At 41.0% G+C, this 26,205-nt stretch overlaps 3 protein-coding genes across 6 annotated transcripts in view; all 3 read left to right on the top strand.

Moving 5' to 3' along the window:
* Positions 1 to 13,612, top strand: part of LOC112218201 (troponin I, fast skeletal muscle) — a 30,447-nt gene extending 16,835 nt beyond the window's left edge. For all 4 annotated transcript variants that reach the window (XM_042301221.1, XM_024378811.1, XM_042301219.1 and 1 more), the window contains 3 exons: positions 5,359 to 5,395; positions 5,723 to 5,843; positions 13,579 to 13,612. The gene's annotated coding sequence lies outside the window, so the exon portion shown is untranslated. The remainder of the gene's footprint in view (positions 1 to 5,358; positions 5,396 to 5,722; positions 5,844 to 13,578) is intronic.
* LOC112218206 (troponin I, fast skeletal muscle-like) lies at positions 13,573 to 18,721 on the top strand. The gene is made up of 6 exons (XM_024378823.2): positions 13,573 to 13,611; positions 14,156 to 14,192; positions 15,438 to 15,563; positions 17,918 to 18,007; positions 18,087 to 18,260; positions 18,410 to 18,721. Exons 1-6 carry the CDS (start codon positions 13,604 to 13,606, stop codon positions 18,488 to 18,490), a joined length of 516 nt encoding a protein of 171 aa, XP_024234591.1. The 5' UTR covers positions 13,573 to 13,603; the 3' UTR covers positions 18,491 to 18,721.
* Positions 18,722 to 20,114: 1,393 nt separating this feature from the next.
* LOC112218205 (troponin I, fast skeletal muscle) lies at positions 20,115 to 25,777 on the top strand. The gene is made up of 7 exons (XM_024378821.2): positions 20,115 to 20,231; positions 21,654 to 21,686; positions 21,839 to 21,875; positions 24,480 to 24,605; positions 24,838 to 24,927; positions 25,014 to 25,187; positions 25,481 to 25,777. Exons 2-7 carry the CDS (start codon positions 21,679 to 21,681, stop codon positions 25,562 to 25,564), a joined length of 519 nt encoding a protein of 172 aa, XP_024234589.1. The 5' UTR covers positions 20,115 to 20,231; positions 21,654 to 21,678; the 3' UTR covers positions 25,565 to 25,777.
* Positions 25,778 to 26,205: the final 428 nt, after the last annotated feature.

Below are 26,205 nucleotides of genomic sequence, written 5' to 3'. Positions count from 1 at the left end.
TCTAGTAGGGACCATTACATTTTGGCAGATGATTTTGCCAGACTTTATGCCTTTAGTTACATGGCTGGGGAATATAGGACTAGGCCTACATGGTTAGCAAGCTAATTCTGGCACCAAATTACCCACAGTAAATAAACAGTATAGATGTGGTCAAAGTATGGATCAGACCCCCTACCTATCCTACCATCAGATCCTGAAGCACCGCCGCAATACATAATAAGTTACAGTGAAGGGTGTCAGCGACTCTAAATAGTAAGATTTACTATTTCCAAGAAGTATAACATCTGGCCCTGTAACGTAAGCCTACTATGACCACATTATTTAGCATTAATTGATTAAAACTCAATCACAACAAGAAAGCTATAGAGGGATATATGTATACATGTATATAGAGGGATGAAAGAGAGAGGGATGAAATTGTGACAAGCAGTTGCATCTTGTTTTTTTATTGTTTACGTTACAGAGCAAGACGTGCAAATTGTATTGATACTGTAGTTACCTGGTTGGTCGGTGTGGAGCCTATATTAAGCTTGGGGCCCAGACTGACCCTCATGACACGTGTCACCTCTCATGATGTAGAATAATGCAAGAGCCAATCTTCGCTTGCGGATGTTAGGATATGATGATATTACAGGGCATGACAGGGCAGTATATCAGGCTGACAGGGGGCCGGCAGCGTCATTTTCTATTACCATAAAGACTGTAGGAAAAAATACCATGTAGAGGGAGGGATAGACAACTGACATCCACTATTAGCACTTAATACAGTGTGCTGCCTCGCTCATCTGCCAGTGGCTTGCCCTCCTCTCACAGCTGCTCTTCATTTCTCATCATTGTTTCTCTCATAGGTGAGGATTATAGTGGGATCTGATAGTGCTCCAGCATCCATAATGTGCTCCTATCTCTTGACTGTTTCGAATTGTGTCTAGTATTGCAGTTGTGTATTAACTGTTGGTTTCTGCATATTGTGAGGTATTAAGATCTCAGTTGAAGTGTGGTGCTTTATGGCTCAGTTCGTAGAGCACAGCGCTTGCAATGATAGGCTTGTGGGTTAAATTCCCAAGGCCAGCCATGCAAAAAAATCTATGCATGCATGACAGCTAAGTTGTTTTTGGTTAAAAGCATCTGTTAAATGGCATACAGTATAATTGTGGAGGTAAATATAGGTCTGTATCCACACCGTAGTTAGTTTTGTATGTAAAATATGTTATTTGTAATGATTCATTATGTGATTGAGTGATCACATGATTGACAGATATTAAGGAATTTAAATGCTTAATTGCTTTTATTTCATTGCTGGACTGTTTTGCGTCACCAAATGTGAATCTAGCTATTCAGGAGGTCTAGTTAGCTCAATAGTTTGAGCCATCTAGGTCACTAAGAATAGTTTACTTCGTAGGTAGAATGCATGCATGAAGATGCTCAAGGGAACCTTGTTACCTGGATGTTTTACTTCCGCTATGTCTGTGTAATCTTATGCAAAAATGTATTTTCCTGAATAGATCGTCTTCTAGATGTCAGGAATGCATAGAAATGAAGTATAAACAATGATCAGAATATGAAACCTTATTATTTCATGAATTAATAAAACAAGTTGCATTTTTTTTGAGTAAGATTGTAGCATTCTTTACAAAAAATACCTGATATTTAATATTTAACTTTACCTGATATTTAACTTTTTTGAAGTATTCGCTTATTTTTTAGTGTTGTCATTTCTCCAAACTCTATGTAAATTGTATTTTCGAAACAGTTAGGAGGAAACAACAACAATTTAGGGAAGTTGAAAGAAAAAAAATATATACACTATAAGTAAAAAGTTTTAGAACACCTACTCATTCAAGGGTTTTTCTTTATTTGACTCTTTTCTACATTGTACATGGAATCATGTAGTAACCAAAAAAAGTGCTTAACAAATCAAAATATATTTCATATTTGAGATTCATAGTCACCCTTTGCGTTAATGACAGCTTTACACAATCTTGGCATTCTCTTAACCAGCTTCACCTGGAATGCTTTTCCAACAGTCTTGAAGGAGTTCCCACATATGCTGAGCACTTGTTGGCTGCTTTTCCTTCACTCTGCCGTCGAACTCATCCCAAACCATCTCAACTTGGTTGGTTGGGGGATTGTGGAGGCCAGGTCATCTTATATGGGGTGGCAGGTAGCCTGGTGGTTAGATTGTTGGACTAGTAACCGAAATACTGCAAGATCGAATCCCCGAGCTGACAAGGTACAAATCTGTCGTTCTGCCCCTGAACAAGGCAGTTAACCCACTGTTTCTAGGCCATCATTGAAAATAAGAATTTGTTCTTAACTGAACGTCCTCTCACTGTCATCTGCATTTATTGTCAGCAAACATAACATGTGTAAATATTTGTATGAACATAACAAGATTCAACAACTGAGACATAAACTGAACAAGTTCCATAGACATGTGGCTATCAGAAATTGAATAATGTGTCCCTGAACAAAGGGGGTCAAAATCAAAAGTAACAGTCAGTGTGGCCACCAGCTGCATTAAGTAATTGAGTGCATCTCCTCCTCATGGACTACACCAGATTTGCCAGTTCTTTATGTGAGATGTTACCCCACTCTTCCACCAAGACACCTGCAAGTTCCCGGACATTTCTGGGGGAAAGGGCCCTAGCCCTCCTTCTCCGGTCCAACAGGTCCCAGACGTGCTCAATGGGATTGAGATCCGGGCTCTTCGCTGGCCATGGCAGAACACTGACATCCCCCTCTTGCAGGAAATCATGCACAGAACGAGCAGTATGGCTGGTGGCACTGTCATGCTGGAGTGTCATGTCAGGATGAGCCTGCAGGAAGAGTACCACATGAGGGAGGAGGATGTCTCTGTAGGATGTCCCTGTAACGGACAGCATTGAGATTTCCTGCAATGACAACAAGCTCAGTCCGATGATGCTGTGACACACCACCCCAGACCATGATGGACCCTCCCCCTCCAAATCGATCCCGCTCCAGAGTACAGGACTCGGTGTAACGCTCATTCCTTTGACTATAAACGCTAATCTGACCATCACCCCTGGTGAGACAAATACGCGACTCGTCAGTGAAGAGCACTTTTTGCCAGTCCAGGCTGTTCCAGCGACGGTGGGTTTGTGCCCATAGGCGACGTTGTTGCCGGTGATGTCTAGTGAGGACCTGCCTAACAACAGGCCTACAAGCCTTCAGTCCAGCCTCTCTCAGCCTATTGTGGACAGTCTGAGCACTGATGGAGGGATTGTGCATTCCTGGTGTAACTCGGGCAGTTGTTGTTGTCATCCTGTGCCTGTCATGCAGGTGTGATGTTCGGATGTACCGATCCTGTGCAGGTTTTGTTACACGTGGTATGCCACTGCGAGGATGATCAGCTGTCCGTCCTGTCTCCCTGTAGCGCTGTCTTAGGCGTCTCATAGTACGGACATTGCCATTTTTCCCCCTGACCATATCCGCAGTCCTCATGCCTCCTTGCAGCATGCCTAATGAGCAGGGACCCTGGGCATCTTTCGTTTGGTGTTTTTCAGAGTCAGTAGAAAGGCCTCTTTAGTGTCCTAAGCTTTCATAACTGTGACCTTAATTGCCTACTGTCTGTAAGCTGTTAGTGTCTTAACGACCGTTCCACAGGGGCATGTTCATTAATTGTTTAATGTTCATTGAACAAGCATGGGAAACAGTGTTTAAACCCTTTACAATGAAGATCTGTGAAGTTATTTGGATTTTTACAAATTATCTTTGAAAGAGGGTCCTGAAAAAGGGACGTTTCTGTTTTCGCTGAGTTTACAATGGTATTGAAACCTGGAAGGGACACAATGTTATACTATACACACGCCTTGCTTTTTAGCATTTAATGTTTTACCTGCAAAACACCAGTCTCAACGTCAACAATGAAGAGGCAACTCCGGGATGCTGACCTTCTTGGCAGAGTTACTCTGTCCAGTGGCTGTGTTCTTTTGACCATTTTAATCTTTTCTTTTAAGTTGCCAGTCTGAGATATGGCTTTTTCTTTGCAACTCTTTTTCTTTGCAACTCTGGACCAAAAAAAATGATTTTCTTTGAAAACAAGGACATTTATAAGTTACCCCAGACTTTTGAACGGTACTGTATATATATGAAGTCTTAACCTTGGTGGCTCCCAGCCAAACTGATCAATTGGGGGAGAAGGGGCTTGGTCATGGAGGTGACCAAGAACCTGATGGTCATTCTGACAAAGCTTCAGAGTTCTTCTGTGGAGATAGGAGAAGCTTTCAGAAGGACAACCCACCCTGCAGCACTCCAAGAATCAGGCCGTTATGGTAGAGTGACTAAACGGAAGCAACTCCTCCGTAAAAAGCACATGACAGCCCGCTTGGAGTTTGCCAAAAGGTACCTAAAGGACTCTCAGTATATGACAAACAAGATTCTCTGGTCTGATGATGCCTTAATGCCAAGCGTTACTTCTGGAGGAGACCTGGCACTATACCTACGGTGAAGCATGATGCTGGCATCAGCATCATGCTGTGGAGATGTTTTTTAGTGGCAGTGACTGTGAGATTAGTCAGGATCGAGGCAAAGATGAACGGAGCAAAGGACAGAGAGATCCTTGATGAAAACCTGCTCTAGAGCACTCAGGACCTCAGACTGGGGCAAAGATTCACCTTCCAACAGGACAACGACCCTAAGCACACAGCAAAGACGAAGCAGGTGTGGCTTCGGGTCAAGTCTCTGAATGTCCTTGAGTGGTCCAGCCAGAGACCGGACTTGAACCCGATCAAACATCTCGGGAAAGACCTGAAAATAGCTGTGCAGCAACGCTCCCCATCCAACCTGACAGAGATTGAGAGGATCTGCAGAGAAGAATGGGAGAAACTCCCCAAATAGTCATAGACTATTCTCTCTGCTACCGCATGGCAAGCTAATCAAATGGCTACCCAGACTATTTGCACCCCCCTCCCACGCTGCTGCAACTCTATTATCAATGTATAGCCACTTTAATAACCCCATCTCCATGTACATAATTACCTCAAATACCTTGACACCGGTGCCCCCGCACATTGACCAGTACCCCCTGTACAGTATATGACCCTGCTATTGTTATTTACTGCTCCTTAATTATTTGTTTTTCTTATCTCTTACTTTTTTGGGGGGTATTTCCATAAAACTGCTTTGTTGGTTAAGGGCTTGTAAGTAAGCATTTCACTGTAAGGTCTACTCCTGTTGTATTCGGTGCATGTGACTAATAACATTGGATTTGATTGTCAGATCTATATCATTTCACTGTAAGGTCTACTCCTGTTGTATTCGGTGCATGTGACTAATAACATTGGATTTGATTGTCAGATCTATATCATGTCACAATTTGTCTACATCTTCATCTCACAGGAAAAAGATGACATCGAGTCGCAGTGGTCATCTGATGGTAAATATACTGATCTAATCCAATATGGAAAGCTGTTTTGTTCTTGCTCTCTTTTTATTTGACTTTTATCTATACAAGTAACTCAATTATTTACAAAAATATGAATGTCAAAAGGCGAGCACGGCAGCGATAGAAGATACAAATATATTTCCTTATCTAATCAAATAACCACAGAGTAACCATGTTTACAAATGGTAGCACAAGATGGTATCAAGAGAAATACAAACTCACTAAGCCACCTTGTTTCCATTGGTGAGTCACACATGTTTTTGCCTAGTCTTGTTCTGTGTTAGCTGCTCTAACACCCGTTCTCCCCCTGTTCTCTAGAGCTTGATGCTTTTGATTGCCCATGACCTGCTGGAGGAAGAAGCAGTCAAGGAAAAGGCAGCGTATATAGAAGATAACTGCTCTGCTCCCGGATATGCCTGGGGGTCTTCCTGAGCTGCAGGTATCGTACCACTCTGACCAATGTATTCTCATTTGATCTGCTTTGAATACCTGACATGTGAAATCACCCATACAGCCATACAAAATCCTAACTTAATTATCTTCTGTGCTACATATTGATTTTGCAGTATGTGTTAAAGCTTATTTTGGATGGATTTGATTTGCATGGAAACTAAATGAAATGAATCGATCTTAAACTTCCTCCTTGGAATCTGTGCAAAAAGCTGAATCCGACCATAGAGAGACACACTGTGTAAACACTGGTGCCACATTGCTTAAAAAGTTAGCCCAGACCATCAACGAGTTTGATGAGGACAATATATACACTGCTCAAAAAAATAAAGGGAACACTTAAACAACACAATTTAACTCCAAGTCAATCACACTTCTGTGAAATCAAACTGTCCACTTAGGAAGCAACACTGATTGACAATAACATTCACATGCTGTTGTGCAAATGGAATAGACAACAGGTGGAAATTATAGGCATTTAGCAAGACACTCCTTTCCAATAAAGGAGTGGTTCTGCAGGTGGGGACCACAGACCATTTCTCAGTTCCTATGCTTCCTGGCTGATGTTTTGGTCACTTTTGAATGCTGGCGGTGCTTTCACTGTAGTGGTAGCATGAGACGGAGTCTACAACCCACACAAGTGGCTCAGGTAGTGCAGCTCATCCAGGATGGCACATCAATGCGAGCTGTGGCAAGGTTTGCTGTGTCTGTCAGCGTAGTGTCCAGAGCATGGAGGTGCTACCAGGAGACAGGCCAGTACATCAGGAGACGTGGAGGAGGCCGTAGGAGGGCAACAACCCAGCAGCAGGACCGCTACCTCCGCCTTTGTGCAAGGAGGAGCAGGAGGAGCACTGCCAGAGCCCTGCAAAATGACCTCCAGCAGGCCACAAATGTGCATGTGTCTGCTCAAACGGTCAGAAACAGACTTCATGAGGGTGGTATGAGGGCCCGACGTCCACAGGTGGGGATTGTGCTTACAGCCCAACACCGTGCAGGACGTTTGGCATTTGCCAGAGAACACCAAGAGTGGGGGGTGGCATTTCTTTGGGTGGCCGCACAGCCCTCCATGTGCTCGCCAGAGGTAGCCGGACTGCCATTAGGTACCGAGATGAGATCCTCAGGCCCCTTGTGAGGCCATATGCTGGTGCGGTTGGCCCTGGGTTCCTCCTAATGCAAGACAATGCTAGACCTCATGTGGCTGGAGTGTGTCAGCAGTTCCTGCAAGAGGAATGCATTGATGCTATGGACTGGCCCGCCCGTTCCCCAGACCTGAATCCAATTGAGCACATCTGGGACATCATGTCTCGCTCCATCCACCAACGCCACGTTGCACCACAGACTGTCCAGGAGTTGGCAGATGCTTTAGTCCAGGTCTGGGAGGAGATCCCTCAGGAGACCATCCGCCACCTCATCAGGAGCATGCCCAGGCATTGTAGGGAAGTCATACAGGCACGTGGAGGCCACACACACTACTGAGCCTCATTTTGACATGTTTTAAGGACATTACATCAAAGTTGGATCAGCCTGTAGTGTGGTTTTCCACTTTAATTTTGAGTGTGACTCCAAAGCCAGACCTCCATGGGATGATAAATTTGATTTCCATTGATAATTTTTTTGTGATTTTGTTGTCAGCACATTCAACTATGTAAAGAAAAAAGTATTTAATAAGAATATTTCAATTCATTCAGATCCAGGATATGTTATTTTAGTGTTTCCTTTATTTTTTTGAGCAGTGTATATATATTTAACATTTATTTAACCAGGCAAGTCAACACATTTTTTATTTACAATGATGGCCTACCATGAGGCAAAAAGGACGGGGGCTCGGATTCCAAATAAAAATGTAGGACAAAACATGCATCATAACAAGAGAGACACCACAACACCACATAAACGGAGACCCTAATACTACAACACAGCATGGTAGCAACACAACATGACAACAACATGGTAGCAACACAACATGACAACAACACGGTAGCAACACAACATGACAGCAGTGCAACATGGTAGCAGCACAAACATGATACAAACATTATTGGGCAGACAACAGCACAAAGGGCGAAAAGGTAGAGACAACAATACATCACGAAGCAGCTACACGTGTCAGTAAGACTGTCCAGTTTGAGCGGGGTTTTTTGCAGCTCGCTCCAGTCGCTTGCTGCAGCGAACTGAAAAAAGGAGTGACCCAGGGAGGTGTGTGCTTTGGAGACGTTTAACAGAATGTGACTGGCAGAAAGGGTGTTGTATGTGCAGGATGAGGGCTGCATTAGGTATATCAGATAGGGGGTAGTGAGACCTAAGAGGGTTTTATAAATAAGCATCAACCAGTGGGTCTTGCGTTGGTTATACAGAGATGACCAGTTTATAGAGGAGTATACTGTAGAGTGCTGTGATGTGTCGTATAAGGAGCATTGGTGGCAAATCTGATGGCGAATGGTAAAAAACATCTAGCTGCTCGAAAGCACCCTTTCCTGCCGATCTATAAATTGCATCTCCATAATCTAGCATGGGTAGGATGGTCATCTGAATCAGGGTTCATTTGGCAGCTGGGTTGAAAGAGGAGTGATTACGATAGAGGAAAACAAGTCTAGATTGAACCTTAGCCGGCAGATTGGATATTTGTTGAGAGCAGGACAGTGTACTGTACATACTCCCACGTACTTGTATGAGGTGACTACCTCAAGATTTAAACCCTCAGAGTGAATAATCACAATGGTGGGTAGAGGGTAATTCTTCTTACTGAACCACATGACCTTTGCTTTGTGGGTGTTCAAAATAATGTTAAGGACAGAGAAAAACAACTGAACACTACGAATGCTTTGTTGTAGAACCTTTAACACAAAATCCGGGAATGGGCCAGCTGAGTATAAGACTGTATCATCTGCATATAAATGGAAAGGAGAGCTTCCTAACACCCAGATGTTTTCTTGGGGTCAAGATTAAGGAAAGCCTTTAGCACCTTGGACTCAGTGACCGACTGCAGGGAGAAACTGTGTACCAGGGCAGGGGAAAATTAGGGAGGAGCATTGGGGCTAGTTGCATTAGAAGGGCTGAGAAATGAGGAAATATTGGACGGGCAAGGAGGCATGGCTGAGTCAAATAGGAATCCTGACTTAATGAAGTGGTGATTAAAGAGCTCAGGCATGCACTCCTTGTCAGTAACAAGCACATCATCAACATTAAGGGACACGGGCAGCTGTGAGGAGGAGGGTGTGTTTTCCAGGTCTTTCACCGTTTTCCAGAACTTCTTGGGATTAGACCCACAGGGAGAGAACTGATCCTTAAAGTAACTAACTTTGGCCTTCCGGATCGCCTGAGTGCAATTATTTATCATTTTTCTGAACGACAGCCAGTCAGCCTGACTATTTGTGTGCCGAGCCTTTTGTCAAATGGTGTTCTTGAGGTGGAGGAACTCTGCCAGATCACGGTCGCACCAGGGGCTGAACCATTTTTTTATTCTAATTTTCTTTATGGGGAGTGTTCTAGCTTCTGGGCCTGGGTAACAGGCACTTTTTCATTCATCCAAACTTCCAAACACTGCCCCCTAGCCCTAAGAGGTTTAACAAATGTAAAAAAAGAAGGTCCAAGCGTCTTCGACAGAGGGGATCAAGCTGATTCTATACCAATTTAAAGAGGCCAGGTCATGAAGGAAGGCTTGCTCATGAAAGTTTTTTAGCAATGACAAATCAGGACAGGTTGTTTAACTGAGAAACCATTACGAACACAGGCTGTAAAACAGTGGTCACTCAGGTCATTGCAGAAAACACCAAACTAATATTATTTGTGAGGATAACATCAAGAAGAGTAGACTTTTCTGGGTGTTTGGAGTCATACAATGGGATTGGTAATACTCTGAGAAAGATTTAGGGAGTCCTATTGCTTTAGGACTTGTTCAGTTGGTTTAACCATGTCCCAGTTTAGGTCACCTAGCAGGACAAACTCAGACTTAGTGTTAGAGGAGAAGAGAGAGCTTAGGGCAGGTAGGTTACAGGCCGGTGCTGATGGTGGAAGATAACATCCAGCAACAGTCAACAAAGAGCTATTTGAATGCTTAATTATTCATGCTTAAAACCAGCAAATCAAATTGTTTGAGTGACAGACTTGGTGACAGAGCACTCAAGGTGTTCCTTGGTAAAGATGGCCACTTCACCAGCTTTGGAAGATCTGTGGAACAAGGTTATAATCAAAAAGGTTCATATCAGGGCTCAAAACACTCTTTCTTAACCACATCTCAGTAATGACCAACACATCTGGATTGTAGCTGTGAACCCACATTTTCAATTGATACATTTTAAGACAGATATAACACAGAGGCAAAAGTGAATAAGGCAGACAAAGAGGTACAGTAGATTGTATTCCATATTGTCCTCACTCTGGAAACAAATACCGCCGGTCTTGACAATATCTAAGATTTGACTGAGTTACAGTTTGTATAAAAAAAAATCAGTCAATTGAAAGAAATTAGTGGGACAACTGACGAAAATATAAGTTTTGCGAGTCAGATGGTAAAGGGTTCCTCTACATAGAATAGTGTAGGAAATCCCAAGACATAGTGTCTATAATACTGCAATAAGCTCGAATAGTTGCTATCACAAACTCCAAACCCAGCACAAGTGTCACTGACTAGTTGAATATTAATTTCCCACTGAGCAAACCATTTATGTACTTATATTTATGTACATATACAATCATTTGGCTGAACTTGTCAACTGTCTATGTCAAATTGTTTTGTGTTCTAATTGTAGCCCTGGTTTTCCTGAAAATAAAATGGTAAAACCCTTCATTGTGAGGCTAAACATAAGGGCTAGACATGCATATAAAAGGCAACTAAATGAAATGGCCATTTTTGCTGGCGTCTCAGGGTTGATAGGGTTGCACCGACGTCACTCGGTTGTGTCACGCCATCGTTAAGAATGTTTTCAAGACACTCTCAGACATAGTGACTCCAGAAAAGGAGTGACGCACAGTCATTCATAATAGGGGCCATTGATTGTTTTAAAGCATAGTCGCCTGGAAATACGATGACATTGCTAAAAAGCAGGCAAAACATTAGTAGGAAACAACTTTGTCATCATTATGATGTCATCAAATTTACTTTAGTAATAAAGTAATTATCTATCAATTAATCTTCTATTAACAGCAGATTACATGCACCTAAGTGTTAAAACAAACTTGCTTGCAACCGAAAACCCACAATAAAAAAACAGCAGTTGATCTCATGTGTCAAGCGAATTTGATACCAGACAGCTGCATCGAGGTTCTTTAACTCAATCACGATTGGCATGATTTAGTTAAACATTTTAGATGTTAATTCATATTTAAAAAATATTATTTATATTTTATTTAATCATTTAATTAATGAACTAATTAATTAATTAATGAATTAACAAATAAAACAAAATCCACAAGATGTCATTGAGCACCTGTTCTCCTTGCCTCTTCTCCCCCCCTCCCTCCCTTCTCCTCTCTCTCTCTCTCTCTCAATCTCTCGCTCTTTCTCCCCACCTCCGATCCCATCTCACCTTTGAGCAACAGAGGGCTGTTTGCTTGCCCACTTTTTTCTTAGGAATTTGTCATTATTTGTAGATATTTAATTTGCAGGCATTGCAGTGAATATTAAGTTGGTGCACTGCAATGAGGAAATCTAGCCCTGCAAAACAGTGGCAGGGTGGCCACTTTGTTATCGTTTGAACTGCAGATTGCCCCTTCAACAATTGCTTTCTGATTTTATCATCATTCAACCAAAATAGTTCCAAGAATATATCAATGTTGTCCCTTGCTTAACCGGGTTTACCTATCCATGTTGTCAGTGCTTATCTGGGATGGCTTTGTCTATCCCTTCCAACACTGTAGGAACGGAAGCCAAGTGGCAGCTCAGGTTTTGGGAGACATTTTGCATGAAGGGAAATTTATGATATGAGTTGGTGGAAAGGGTTGGTGGTATTTCAGGAGCTCGCAGTTCCATTGGCCTAAGTAGTGTCCACCACCATAAGAAGGTACTGGATTTCTGCTGATTCATCACTAGTCTACATATAAACCCTGTTTCATTTGTTCTTGGCCTGTGACTTGCCAGTGTCTCCCCTTCTTCACCAGAGTGTGTCCTGTCCTCCTCTTCTCATAGGTGAGAACATCTCTTTTCCTCCTCTCTGATCTTTATTACACGGAAAATGAAGTCTGGATGTGTCTTATTGATAAATAACGCAACACAAAGTCACACAGTGGGTCGTAGGTTTCCCTGTTAATTAAGACTGTGTAGACTGTGATGATAAGGTGATTTCATGGCTACATTTACAGATAGCATCTGGAAATGATCACACTAAGTGACGTCTGTCACAAGATCACTACGTTTTACCTGACAGTACAGGTGAATACATTGAGGTAAATATATCATAATTTCCTCCTGACACCCAGTGGATAATATGAGAGACAAATTAGCCTGTCTAGACAGAATGATGTGGCCCATGGGGGGGGAAGGCTCCTGTTCACAGGCTTTACTCTTGCGTGGAAGGCGGTTGAAGACGTTGACTTAGCTATACACATACCAAAGAGTTGAGTTTCTGTTTGCTTTTGGTGGTATTTAACACTTCTCTCTTTGAGTGATTTATGTTGCTCCAATATTCAATGTGAATAACTGTTATGGGTAACAACATGGGATCTGTGATGGAGATCTATAACTTAGATTATAACTGCGATAACTAGGTTACAGCAGACAGTGTTTACTGAACGGGGCTTTGGGGCCATTGGTTCGTGGCCAGTTCCTCTTGGGTGACAGCTAAGAACTGGGTGTGGGGTTGATTGCCAAGGGTCGTGGGGTTGATTGCCGTTGGGGCACCTATACCAAAAGTGTATGCATTCATGACTGTAAGTTGTTTTGGATAAAAGCACCTGCTAAATGGAATATATTATTATTATATTAAAGTATCATTCTCCTGAAGTATGGAAGCTCTACAGTTATGACATGTCTATCTTGCGTTAGAAGGTAACAGCTAAAATAACATTTTGCTCGCCGTGTATGATCCCATTTGACAGATTGGAAAAGGATGTGTTTGCAAAGAGTTTTTATTCACTATTTCTCTGTTTGCCCGAAGTATAATAGTACCATGTATTTCATCAATTGATATGACTCCATCTGAGCCTATTTGAACTGAACGTGTCATTGATTAAAAACGAGGGAAACAGAGAAGTTCTTAATAAATGAAGACAAACAAAAGTAGATCCTATTCTTAACATTGATATTCATTGTTGCAGTGTGGTTAAATAACAGTGTCTTACCACATTTGAGGCCTTCTGATGACCACACTGTATTTGATTGAAAGGACTTTTCAAAGAGATACCGATAGGGTTCGCTGAGGACGCAAGTTGCATTGATATGAGTGATATCCAAGATGTTCTCAGGGTAGAGCAGGACCATGACGCCTGCTGAGGTTTTGTCTATTAATGACATCAATAAAATGACAGCCCATGAATGTCATGGGTGACTCCAGTCTCCAGCTGTCCAAATGTAGCCTGATCATAATTGCTCCAAAAGGTCTTATCGGTAAAAAGGATCAGGTTTCCCCTCCCTTCCTTGAAGAGTCCAGATTGTTCCATTAGCCGCCAGTGTTCATTAATCAATCTTGAGATGGATAAAATAGCCTTTGCTAACTTTAGGCAGATAGCACCCTGCAGTGCACACTATTGCTAAAGACATTTCTCTTGCCTGTTGTGTCTTTTTGTGACAGGGTCTGAAGCACACATTCCGCCATCATGTCTGAGTAAGTAGCCATTACCTTGTTGTTTGCTACCGTTTGGTGTTAGAAAGTAATGGAGTTGTTATACCAAAACAAACAGGCAGACAGGCAGACAGAAAACAAACAGCAAACCCTAACCCTCAAATTGACCAATTGCTAGTATGTCTAAACCCTAATATGGGCAAATATACACATGTATAATACGTGAAACTTAATATTTACTTCGGGCTAAATGTTTTAATTGCATAGCAATACGTAATTCCTGTCATGTTTTTGTATTTCTGTGTTTGGCCTGGTATGGTTCCCAATCAGAGGCAGCTGTTTATCGTTGTCTCTGATTGAGAACCATACTTAGGCAGCCTGTTTTCCCACTATGATTTGTGGGTAGTCATTTTCTAAAAGTAAGTAAAAGTAAATGAGACATTTATGACCTTTCTATTCTATGCAGCATGCCATAGAATATCATTGATACAACCCTTGGTCAGCGTATTGACCAGTTATGTCCCCTCAGCATATTAACTAGTCATGTATATAACAATACTATATGTCAAACTCCCTCTCTTCACAGGAAAAGAATGACCTCGAGCCGTAAGCATCATCTGAAGGTAAACCAACACATTTCATTGCGACAACTTTCTACCGTGCCTTCAAAGAATTAACACCACTTGACTTTTTCCACATTATGTTGTGTTAGTCTGAATTTAAAATGGATTCAATTGATTGTTTTTGTCACTGGCCTACACACAATACCCCATAATGTCAGAGAGGAATTATGTTTTTTGACATTTTTGCAAATGAATTAAACATGAAAAGCTGAAATGTTTTGAGTCATTAAGTATTCAACCCCTTTGTTATGAAAAGCTTATATAAGGTCATGAGTAAAGATTTGTTTAACAAGTCGCCAGTAAGTTGCATGGACTTTGTGTGCAATAATAGTGTTTAACGTTATTTTTGAATGACTACCTCATCGCTGTACCCCAGACATACAATTATCTGTAAGGCCCCTCAGTCGACAAGTGAATTTCAAACACAGATTCAACCACAAAGATCAGAGAGGTTTTCATCGTTAAATACTGGGGTGTTTTTCATGATAAAAAAAAATAAACGGAATGGAGCTAAGCACAGGCACATTTCTAGAGGAGAAACTGGTTGAGTCTGCTTTCCACTAGACACTGGGAGATGAATTCCCCTTTCAGCAGAACAATAACCTAAAACACAAGGCCAAATCTAAACTGGTGTTGGTTACGAAGAAGACAGTGAATGTTCCTGTGGCCAGTTGTGACTTAAATCTACTTGAAAATCTATGGCAAGACCTGAAAATGGTTGTCTGGCAATGATCAACAACCAATGTGACAGAGCTTGAAGAATTTTGAAAATAATAATATGTAAATGTTGCACAATCCAGATGCAGAAAGACTGACAGCTGTAATAGCTGCCAAATGTGCTTCTGCAAAGTACTGACTCAGGGGTGTGAATACTTATGTAAATGAGCTATTTCTCTATTTAACATTCAATCCATTTGAAAACATTTCTAAAAACATGTTTTTAATTTGTCATTGTGGGGTATTGTGTGTAGATATATCAGGGAAATGTTTAATTCAGGCTGTAACACAAAACAACTTGGAATAAGTCAAGGGGTATAAATACTTTCTGAAGGCACTGTAAGTATTCTTATGGTGTGCTCAGCGAGTTTGGTGCCAAAATGGCATTTTGTCCATGGGTTTGCTTAAAAGCAGTATTTGGCTCTAGGTATGACAATGTACAGATGTATCTCTTTGTCCTCCACAATCTTTAAGCATCCAATACAAGCTACTGTGTCATAAATGTCACTATATGTCTTTGTCATCCAGAGCTTGATGCTCCAGATTGCAGCCAATTTGATTGAAGAGGAGAAAAAGGAGATTAAGGAGGAGAAAGCCAATTTCATGGCTAAGATCCCCGCCCTGGATTTGTCTGGAGATCAAGCGGCACTGGTGGTATGATACCAGTCATTCATTCCTTTACAAGTTCCACAAAGCTACTCTAATCTATTCAATATATCACAATGTACACTGAGTGTAAAAAAACCCATTAGGAACACCTGCTCTTTCCATGACTGAACAGATGAGTCCAGGTGAAAGCGATGGTCCCTTATTGATGTCACTTGTTAAATCCACTTCAATCAGTGTAGATGACAGGGAGGAGACAGGTTAAAGAAGGATTTTTTTAAGCCTTGAGACAATTGAGACATGGGTTGTGTATGTGTGCCTTTTCAGAGGGTGAATGGGCAAGACAAAATATTTAAGTGCCTTTGAACGGGGTACGGTAGTAGGTGCCAGGCGCACTGGTTTGAGTGTTTTAAGAACTGCAACGCTGCTGGGTTTTTCAAGGTCAAAAGTTTCCCGTGTGTATCAAGAAGGGTCCTCCACACAAAGGACATCAAAACAAATCAAATCAAATGTTATTTGTTAGATGCGCCGAATACAACAACCTTACCGTGAAATGCTTATAAGCCCTTAACCAACAATGCAGTTCAAGAAATAGAGTGAATAAAATATTTACTAAATAAACTAAAGCAACAAAAAAAAGTAGAAAAAAGTAACACAATAAGTGTACATAACAATAACAAGGCTTTATACAGGGGGTACCAGTACCGAGTCAAAGTGCGGGGGTACAGGTTAGTCAAGGTCATTTGTAAAGTGACTATTCATAGATAATAAACAGCGAGTACCAGCAGTTGGGGGGGGTCAGTGTAAATAGTCTGGGTAGCCATTTGAGTAGTTGTTCAGCAGTCTTATGGCTTGGGGGTAGAAGGAGCCTTTTGGTTGAAGACTCCATTAATGCTTGTCGTGCTAGACTTGACGCGTGGTAGCAGAGAGAACAGTCTATGACTTGGGTGACTGAAGTCATTGACAATTTTTTAAGCCTTCCTCTGACACTGCCGAGTATATAGGTCCTGGATGGCAGTAAGCTTGGCCCCCAGTGATGTACTGGGATGTACGCACTACCCTCTGTAGCGCCTTACGGTTAGATGCCGAGCAGTTACCATACCAGGTGGTGATGCAACTGGCCAGGATGCTCTTGATGGTGCAGCTGTAGAACTTTTTGAGGCCAAATCTTGTTTATTTTGTCCAGGTGGGAAAGGGCAGCGTCCTGGTTGAGTACATGTCCTGGTAATCCATCTGGCCCCACGGGTTTGTGAATGTTGACCTGTTTAAAGGTCATGCTCACATCGGCTATGGAGAGCGGAACAGCTGGTGCTATCATGCATGCCTCAGTGTTGCTTGCCTCGAAGCGAGCTTAAAGGGTTTTTAGCTCGTCTGGTAGGCTCGCGTCACTTGGCAGTTCGCTGCTAGGTTTCCCTTTGTAGTCCGTAATAGTTTTCAAGCCCTGCCACATCCGACGAGTGTCAGAGCCGGTGTAGTAGGATTCCAGCTTAGTCCTGTATTGATGCTTTGCCTGTTTGACGGTTCGTCTGAGGGCATAGCGGGATTTCTTATAAGTGTCAGGATTAGTGTCCCACTCCTTGAAAGTGGCAGCTCTAGCCTGTTAGCTCGGTGTGGATGTTGCCTGTAATCCATGGCTTCTGGTTGGGAAATGTACATACGGTCACTGTGGTGATGATGTCGTCGATGCACCTATTGATGAAGCTGAGGTGGTATACTCCTCAATGCCATTGGACATATTCCAGTCTGTGCTAGCAAAAAAAGTATTGTAGCATCTGCATCATCTGACCACATCCGTATTGAGCGAGTCACTGGTTTTTGCTTGTAAGCAGGAATCAGGAGGATATATTTATGGTCAATTTGCCAAAATGAAGGGCGAGGGAAGCTTTGTATGCATCTCTGTGTGTGGAGTAAAGGTGGCCTAGAGTTTTTCCTCTGGTTGCACATGTGACATGCTGTTAGAAATAAGGTAAAACAGATTTAAGTTTGCATTAAAGTCCCCGGCACTAGGTGTGCTGCTTCTGGATGAGCATTTTATTGTTTCCTTATGGCCTTATACAGCTCGTTGAGTGCAGTCTTTGTGCCGGCATCGGTTTGAGGTGGTAAATAGACAGTGTGTTCTACAGCTTATCATGAGGTATTCTACCTCAGGCAAGCAATACCTTGGGACTTCTTAAACATTAGACATCGCCAGCAGTTTTTGACAAATAGACACACACCCCCGCCCCTCGTCTCACCAGACGTAGCTGCACTGTCCTGCCGAAAAACAGAGAAGTCAGCCAGCTCTATATTATCCGTGTCGTCGTTCAGCCAAGTTGTTAATTCCACAGACTTTAGATGCTGGTGCCACACTGGTGCTCTGGAGCCTTTTACAAATCATCTGTAATGTGTTTGTGTGCCAACAGGATATGCTCAAAAAGTTGTCCCAGACCATCGACAAGGTTGATGAGGAAAGATATGACGCAGAAGCAAAAGTGAAGAAGACAGAAAAAGAGGTACAGTCCATATTGTCCTCATCCTGAAAACATATACCTCTGGAAACGTAATATTTCTCCTGACTTTCTCACTTCCCAGATTGAGGACTTGAAGATGAAAGTTATTGAGGTTCAGGGCATTAAGAAGCCAGCCCTGAAGAAAGTGCGTATGTCTGCTGATGCTATGCTTGCAGCTCTGCTGGGCACCAAGCACAAGGCTTCCATGGATTTCAGAGCCAACTTGAAAGAAGTGAAGAAGGAGGTCAAAGAGGAGGTGGGTATTTGTGTGGAATCACAGCACTGTAGGAGTTGGCAACATTTATCCTACGTTTTCAGAGCTTTGATGAAAAGATCAGTTACATGTGTTTCATATTTTATCCTCAAACACTGAAAAAGTCACATCATAAACTTTGTGTCATGCAGGAGGAAGTTGGTGACTGGCGTAAGAACGTTGATGAACAGGCTGGCATGGATGGCAGGAAGAAGAAGTTTGAGTCCACATAAATTATTGAATTAGTTTTGGTGTTCAAAAACACGGAGGCTAATGAGTGATTCATTTATCTTTGTCATTATTTTGAGGCACTGTTAGAGAGTTAGAGTATAGCATCTGATAAGCACTTATACTAACTGTAAACTGTCATTGAATTGTAACATATTTTCCAAATGTATAGGCTTATCGGAAATATATTCAACTGCCAAAGTGCAGTAATTAAATACATGGTGAAATGATAGACATTTCGTGGTCCTGTATTGTGTTCAATTTTGTTACCCCTTTCAGATTTGGTCCCTCAATGCTTTTGGATGTAAGATGTTCTGAAGTGTGGTTGCAAAAAAGTCGACTTGCTTCCCTTCTAATTTCGGGAATCTTCCAATCAGGATTTCTGGAACACCTAGAGATTTTGGGAAAGTTACCAGCATTTTGCAACCCTATTCTGGAGAAGCCTAGATCAGCTTGGGTCAAGGATATCCAAATACTATATAAACAAATCTGAATTATAAACCACAAGATGTCAGTATAGTGGAACATTCTTTCTCTTTCTTATGACCCTTCCTCTTTCTTTCATTCCCTCTACCCCACTCTCTCCTCTTTCTCGGATTGATTCCTCTTTGACCAACAAACAAACATGTCATCTTTGACAAACATTCATCAAACATCCTCCCCATAACCTTTCAAATTGAAGGTATGGCAATGGATAAAGGGAGGAAAGTTAAGGAGTTTTGAACAAACAAAGGCAAAATGCACTTGTAACCAAGTGTAATGTGTAACCAAGCAGAATAATAAGTAGAGTAGCATTTCAGTTATGTGTTATTAATTATTTTGTTTATCTACATTTGTTATATGGGGGCCTGCTTAAGCACTCAACTTATTAGATTGTGTTTTGTCTTTAAGACAAATTAATGTACAACTTTTGAAAATCTATTAAGATTGTAAAGTAGTTTTCTGGAATTGATAGTATGATTCACTTGTTTAATTAGATTACAACTTCAATTCATAGAGATTTTAGAAAGAACGTTTTTATACAGTATTGATGACACATTTAGGCATCCAAAAGGAACTTAAAGTCCTTTTTTTCCAATACTTACATTTGTTATCCATGTTATCCATAGACATAGAATAACTACACTCATATCTATAATTACTTTCCCAATCGCCCCCATACTGTACTGTAATTCTATATTCACATCCATGTTGCCCGTGAATATCATAGACATAGAATAACTACACTCATATCTATAATTACTTTCCCAATCGCCCCCATACTGTACTGTAATTCTATATTCACATCCATGTTGCCCGTGAATATCATAGACATAGAATAACTACACTCATATCTATAATTACTTTTTCCCATACTGTACTGTAATTCTATATTCACATCCATGTTGCCCGTGAATATCATAGACATAGAATAACTTCACTCATGTCTATAATTACTTTCCCAATCGCTCCCATACTGTACTGTAATTCTATATTCACTAGCCAGAGCAACATACATGTATTTTCTTGGAAGACATCTTGAAGGAAATAATATGAGGTGAACAGGGTTGGGCAGAGTGTATTTCAGGAGCTCGATGTTCCATTGGTCTGACACGGAAACCACTTCCATAAAGAGGACCCAGTGCTTCTGCTGATGTATCATCCGACACCATAAATACCGTGTTTCATGTTTCACTGCCTGTTGCTTGCCACTGTCTTCCCTTCTTCCTCCAGGTGTGTCCTGCCCTCTTCCTCTTCCTTTGATAGGTGAGAATCTCTATTTTCCTGTCTTCCTATCACACTCTTTGTGTGTGTAGCATCACTGGGATTAAAAGCACAAAGAAATAGAAAGAAACTACAAAGCCTCCCGACAGATGTCAATCTTAGCTGTCAAACACACTCGTTGCACATTGCTGTATTACTGTACATCACCTTATGGATCATTACAAATTGAACATATGGAACAGACGTATTCACCTGGCAATACAGGTGTTTTACACGTCTGGTTTTCCCTCTGACAGACAGACGTGATACTGATAGAACATTTCAGTTGTCTTGACAGAATGATGTGAGCCATGGCCTCTGTGTTTTGTATTCAGATGTATAGAGGTCGATAGAAGATTGTGAAACTATTGGCTAGGTTTCTGGTTAGGGGTGATACTCTTGCATTCAAAGCTGGTAAATACATTTAACCTAAATCCAGAAAGTTGGTATGTGTTTATTTGAGGAGTTGGATGGGGTAACAGCTTTGTGAAACTGAATAATAGACAGCATGCCGTGTCATGCTAATTGCTATGTATGTGTAATGTGAAACAAGAAGAGAAAGGTAAAATACTTGTGTTTCATGAGCGATCTTTCATCAGCCTCGGCTTGCTAAATTGTATACTTGACTTAATTCGATGATTGGAAATGTAAATAATTGATTTGATTAGATTATGAATTAATGAATGGGAAAGTAAAGTGTATGTAAATAATTGATTTGATTAGATTATGAATGAATGAATGGGAAAGTAAAGTGTCAGATGTTCTCAGTTGACAAACAAGGTCCAATGAATTAGCTAAATCCCTTTAGACATTGCCTGTCTTTCTAATTAACTTAGAGCTCAGTCATGTAGCTGGATCCAGACAACCGATGGAATTGGATGAGGGCTCATCTCCACATCAAAACCTTTTTTGAGTTTTGAAAATGTTTGAATGAACTTTTAACTGAGACTTGCTGTAATCGTGTGGAGGGAAAATAGCAAACCAATATATTAGTTGATTAAGTCTGACTATCTTCATTCAACACCAACACATCTGTCTGCAGAATGAAGAAGAAGCTGTTGATTTATGTGATTAGGAAGGCTTTTCTGATACATGCCACCGCGGCAGGTTCATAAATCGAGTTGGGGAACACTTGGCCAAACTAGGTTCTTAGGGGAAACATTATCCCTTTCCAGAGCTAGAGTCTGGAGTGATTATGAGCGAGCTAAAACTGGACCGATAGAGTCAGGTGTCATCTCTGACTTTTTTAATGGTTGATGGTTGTTAGCGTGTGAAACCCTATTCAATCTTCAGCTAAATATCACAGCGTGATCTTTAGACCAGACTTGTCTCTCGCTTTTGAACTTAATGCATCCTACTGATATTATAGAAAGGTTTTTATCATAAATATTAAAACAAGTCTTCTTTCTTCTGTCTTCTACTCAGGGTGTGAAGCACAACAACAGCCAAGATGTCGGAGTAAGTCTTGGCACATTTTTTTTATTCAATAAAAGTTGCATTCCAGACTTTCAGCCTGACACAAAACATGTCTGATCCAGCCATAAATTCTCTCAGTAATGCAAATGCCGCTTATATCCCTAAAAACATGTCAAATCCACCTTTCTTCATAGAAAAAAGATGACGTCGAGTCGCAGGCATCATCTGAAGGTAAACGAATACAATGAATTGTGGTCTATTGTCTGAAAGAATCATCACAGGCACACCAATACCCAGCACTTGAGTAGATTAGTTTGGCTTCCACACGACTGGTTTAAAAACTTTTCACCTCTTTAATACTTTATATAACTTTTTTTTTACCCCTGTTTGGTATACAATTGGTAGTTACAGTCTTGTCCCATCGATGCAACTCCCGTATGGGAGAGGTGAAGGTCGAGAGCCGTCCTCCGAAACACAACCCAGCCAAGCCGCACTGCTTCTTGACACAATGCCCGCTTAACCCGGGAAGCCAGCCGTACCAATGTGTCGGTGGAAACACCGTACACGTGGCGACCATGTCAGCATGCAATGTGTCCGGCCCGCCACAGGAGTCGCTAGTGTGCAATGGGACAAGAGCATCCCTGCCGGCCAAGCCCTCCCCTATCCCGGATGATGCTGGGCCAATTGTGCCCCACCCCATGGGTCTCCCGGTCGCGGCTGGATGCAACAGAGCCTGGTTTCGAAACAGGATCTCTAGTGGCACAGCTAGCACCGTGATGCAGTGCCTTAGACCACTTCCCCACTTGGGAGGCCCCTCTTTAATACTTTAAAGGGGAAATCTGCACTTCAAACAATAACACAGTGAACACCTCACCACTGTTTTGGTAAAAAGCTAAGGGATGGTCCCGCATGGCTTACTTAGTTGGTAGAGCATGGTGCTTGCAACTCCAGGGTTGTGGGTTTAAATCCCACGGGGGACTGGTACAAAAAAAGAAAAGTACAACAATTTATGCACTTACTGTAAGTCGCTCTAGGTAAGAGCATCTACTAAATTACTAAAACGTGTGGTTTTTCCATAAATAAAACAATGTGGTTGGGCCTGGAGACTGTAACCACTCTCAAATTCATAGACAGAGCTATGGGTTCAAGGACCCTTCATGATAACAAAATTAGACTATTTTTGGGGGCTATTCAATGTTTGTTTGCAGTTAACATTATTTTCAAACAATGGAGTAAACAAGCATATACTTTGGCTTCTGATGGGGCATGACAGTTGAGCTAAGTTCATGAGGCATTTATAGCATTTATATTTACAGTAGGCCTACTGGTCTTCTTGGCCTGTAAGAAAATATAAAGGTTCACCTATTGAGTGTTATTCACTTGTTCTACAAATAAAGAAATAATCTTAGCTAGCCATAAAACATAGGAAATGTTAGGCTACTCTTATACCAGCATAACCACCTTCTAAAAAAATGGAATATACAGTCATTTGGCAACTTTAAATAATGTTATTTTGAATTTAATTCAAAATACAACACAATTTAGTTTCAAATGTCAAATGTGTAGCCTACAGTTCGGGAATATTTAATTTCCCACTTTTGATAAGAAATGTCCAGATTAGATTCAGACAAGTAAAATCATTAATGAATTACATACATACATCAGAAACTTTTTTTTTTTTCACACACACGATTTTTCCATTCATACAATGTGTGGGGTATGATATATTGCCATAGTAGATTTGCCATGGTAAATTAAAAAATGAAATACTTTAGTTCAGTAATACAGAATTGCTATATAGATAAACCGGCTAAGGTAAAATTGCCGGATCAAATTGTTCCGATGATAATACTCACCAGAGGGCAACATCTTCTTGAAAAATGTTGGTTGCAATAAGGACTAAAAGCCCAGAAGAAGCGAGAGGGATAACCTGTCTTCTCTAGCAGGTGGTGTTTTATCATTATTTTTTTTTCTCTCACCAAGTGATTCGTTGAGAAAGTGTTGAATTTGGTTAACAAAACTGTAATGGCTTATTTTCTATGTGTGGCTTATTTGATCGAATAGAAGTTTCACAGTGATAAGACTGTTAGGAGTGTTTTGATATATGTAGGACAAGTGACATCTCAGCAACTTTGAGATAAAAAAAACACTTTATATCAGAGTTGTGCTTGGTCACCAATAGTTACTACAGCCACAAAGTCCTAAACCCTGCCCATTTCTAAAATGTATTTTCATAAAAGGTCATTTTCAACCTAACTTTGACCACACTGCTAACCTTGCGCCTAACCTTAAATTAAGACCAAAAAGCAAATGTTTGCTTTCATGAATCTTTACAATATAGCCAATTGTGACTTTGTGGCTGTGATAATTAGTGGAATCCGATGTGCCTGTTGTTCACACATGTTTCTGCCACTCATTGGCTAGAATGTTCCCACCTGATCGTGCCTCCTCCCAACTCCCTTCCATGAAGACATTTATTTTCATTGTTAGAGCAGCCACTAGACCCTATCTGGTCAATATAATGGAAAATCTGTGCTAAAAAATTATCCTAACATCTGAGTTACGGAGTTGTAAATCAGTTGCCAATGTTGTTGCAGTTGAAATTAGCTGCTCGGGTTAAGTCAGTGCATATTGATGGTTTAACAAGAGACACACTGGAGATAATCTAGTGGCCAAAATGCATTGTGAAAGGCCCAATGGGTATACAGTATATTATTGATTTAAAAGTCCAAACATGTATGTAGCAATCAAAGATTTCCACTTTAAGTCACATTTTGTTCTCCAATACTATGTTGTAGACTGGGTTTGGCCATACTGTGTTTCTTTGTTCTCCAGAGCTTGGTGCTCCAGATAGCATTTGAGCTGATTGAAGTCGAGAAAAAGGAGGCTGAGCAGGTGAAAAACAATTTCATGGCTGAGATCCCTGGCCTGGATTTGTCTGGAGATCATGCGACGCTGATGGTACGATACTAGTCATTCATTCGTTTACACATGCTTTGCACATCTAGTCCAATGTTCTAGGCCTGCAGTGTACCATTGGTGGTTCTTGTAATAAGGAATGTGTATTTGCATACAAAGTACACAGACTCCAATTCCTTCACTCTAAATAACTGTTGCCTGGAGAGACTGATTCCTTCAGGAGAAGATAGTTTGTGTTACAAATTCTATGACTGATGTGTTTGTGTACCAACAGGAAATGCTCAAAAAGATGGCCCATACCATTGACAAGATTGATGAGGACAGATATGATGCAGAAGCAAAAGTGATGAAGGCTGACAAAGAGGTAGATTGCTTTGTATTTTGTATCTTTCCTCATATTGAAACATATATTGCAAATCTAATCTTTCTCCTGACTTTCTCACTTCCCAGATTGAGGACTTGAAGATGAAAGTGATTGAGATCCAGGGCATGAAGAAGCCAGCCCTGAAGAAAGTGCGTATGTCTGCTGATGCTATGCTCCAGGCTCTGCTGGGCACCAAGCACAAGGCTTCCATGGATTTCAGAGCCAACTTGAAAGAAGTGAAGAAGGAGGTCAAAGAGGAGGTGGGTATTTGTGTGGAAACCTACAAAGCAGAAAGTACTGTGTACCGAATCTGTACTGAGCTTTGATTGTCCAATGTGGCTCAGTTGGTAGAGCATGGTACTTGCAACACCAGGGTTGTGGGTTTGATTCCCACGGGGGACCCGTATAAATCTATGCACTCATTACTGTAAGTCACTCTGGATGAGAGCGTCTGCTAAATGACTAAAACCTTTTTTTATATGAAAGGATCAGTTGATAGTATATCCTCAATATGTCTTGACATATCATCTATCACAAACTTTCTGTCATGCAGGCAGCGGATGCAGTTGGTGACTGGCGCAAGAACGTTGATGAACAGGCTGGCATGGACGGCAGGATGAAAAAGTTTCAGGGTTAAACACAGCTGTCTTTTGTCGTATTGTGGTACAGAGATGGATTTATATGACCTTGTTGTTAGGAATCCCTGCAGGAAGAGGATCTTTGATCCGAAATGCTGTTATTTTTTTTATACTGTAGCTGTTCAACTATTCGACACTATGGTTTTGGATCTCTTTCTCTCTCTGTCTCGCTCTCTTCGCCAAATAAAACAATAAAAAATGTTTAAAAAGCTTGTGAAAGTTTTTGTCATCCGTTTGCATATATTTAGATCTGGAAATTGGACCTGTACAGTGGCTAAATCCAATACAATAAATATAATTGAGATTTAGCAAAGTATTATATACAAAATATGTATTGTTTGATTGATAGTCTTTTATATAAAAATAATAATAATTGAGATACAACAACAAACACACAACCCTGGATTGAACAACCAATTATTATTCAGTAAATAGCCAACCTCATTTTTCATCCAGATGAGGAAATTGTTGTGGATGTAATCTGAAGTTCGTAATAATACTGTTCTTAACATCTATTGTGCTAACAGTTTTAGCCAGAGCCATATACAGTATATAGAGAGTTAGGTCAATGTGTTTAAATGTTCAGATAGCACAACTTTATCATCCATAGCGGTTGCTAAGGGACACTTAACACTTCTGT

This window comes from Oncorhynchus tshawytscha, linkage group LG19, assembly GCF_018296145.1.
Source record: "Oncorhynchus tshawytscha isolate Ot180627B linkage group LG19, Otsh_v2.0, whole genome shotgun sequence".
Taxonomy (NCBI): Eukaryota; Metazoa; Chordata; class Actinopteri; order Salmoniformes; family Salmonidae; genus Oncorhynchus; species Oncorhynchus tshawytscha.
Note: the sequence above shows the minus strand (reverse complement) of the source record. Positions and strands in the feature narration are given on the sequence as shown.

Coding starts and splice junctions, on each gene's coding strand:
- LOC112218206 (XM_024378823.2), top strand. Junction 15,564..17,917: donor GAGATCAAGCGGCACTGGTG/GTATGATACCAG, acceptor GTGTGCCAACAG/GATATGCTCAAAAAGTTGTC. Junction 18,261..18,409: donor AGAAGGAGGTCAAAGAGGAG/GTGGGTATTTGT, acceptor TGTGTCATGCAG/GAGGAAGTTGGTGACTGGCG.
- LOC112218205 (XM_024378821.2), top strand. Junction 24,606..24,837: donor GAGATCATGCGACGCTGATG/GTACGATACTAG, acceptor GTGTACCAACAG/GAAATGCTCAAAAAGATGGC. Junction 25,188..25,480: donor AGAAGGAGGTCAAAGAGGAG/GTGGGTATTTGT, acceptor TCTGTCATGCAG/GCAGCGGATGCAGTTGGTGA.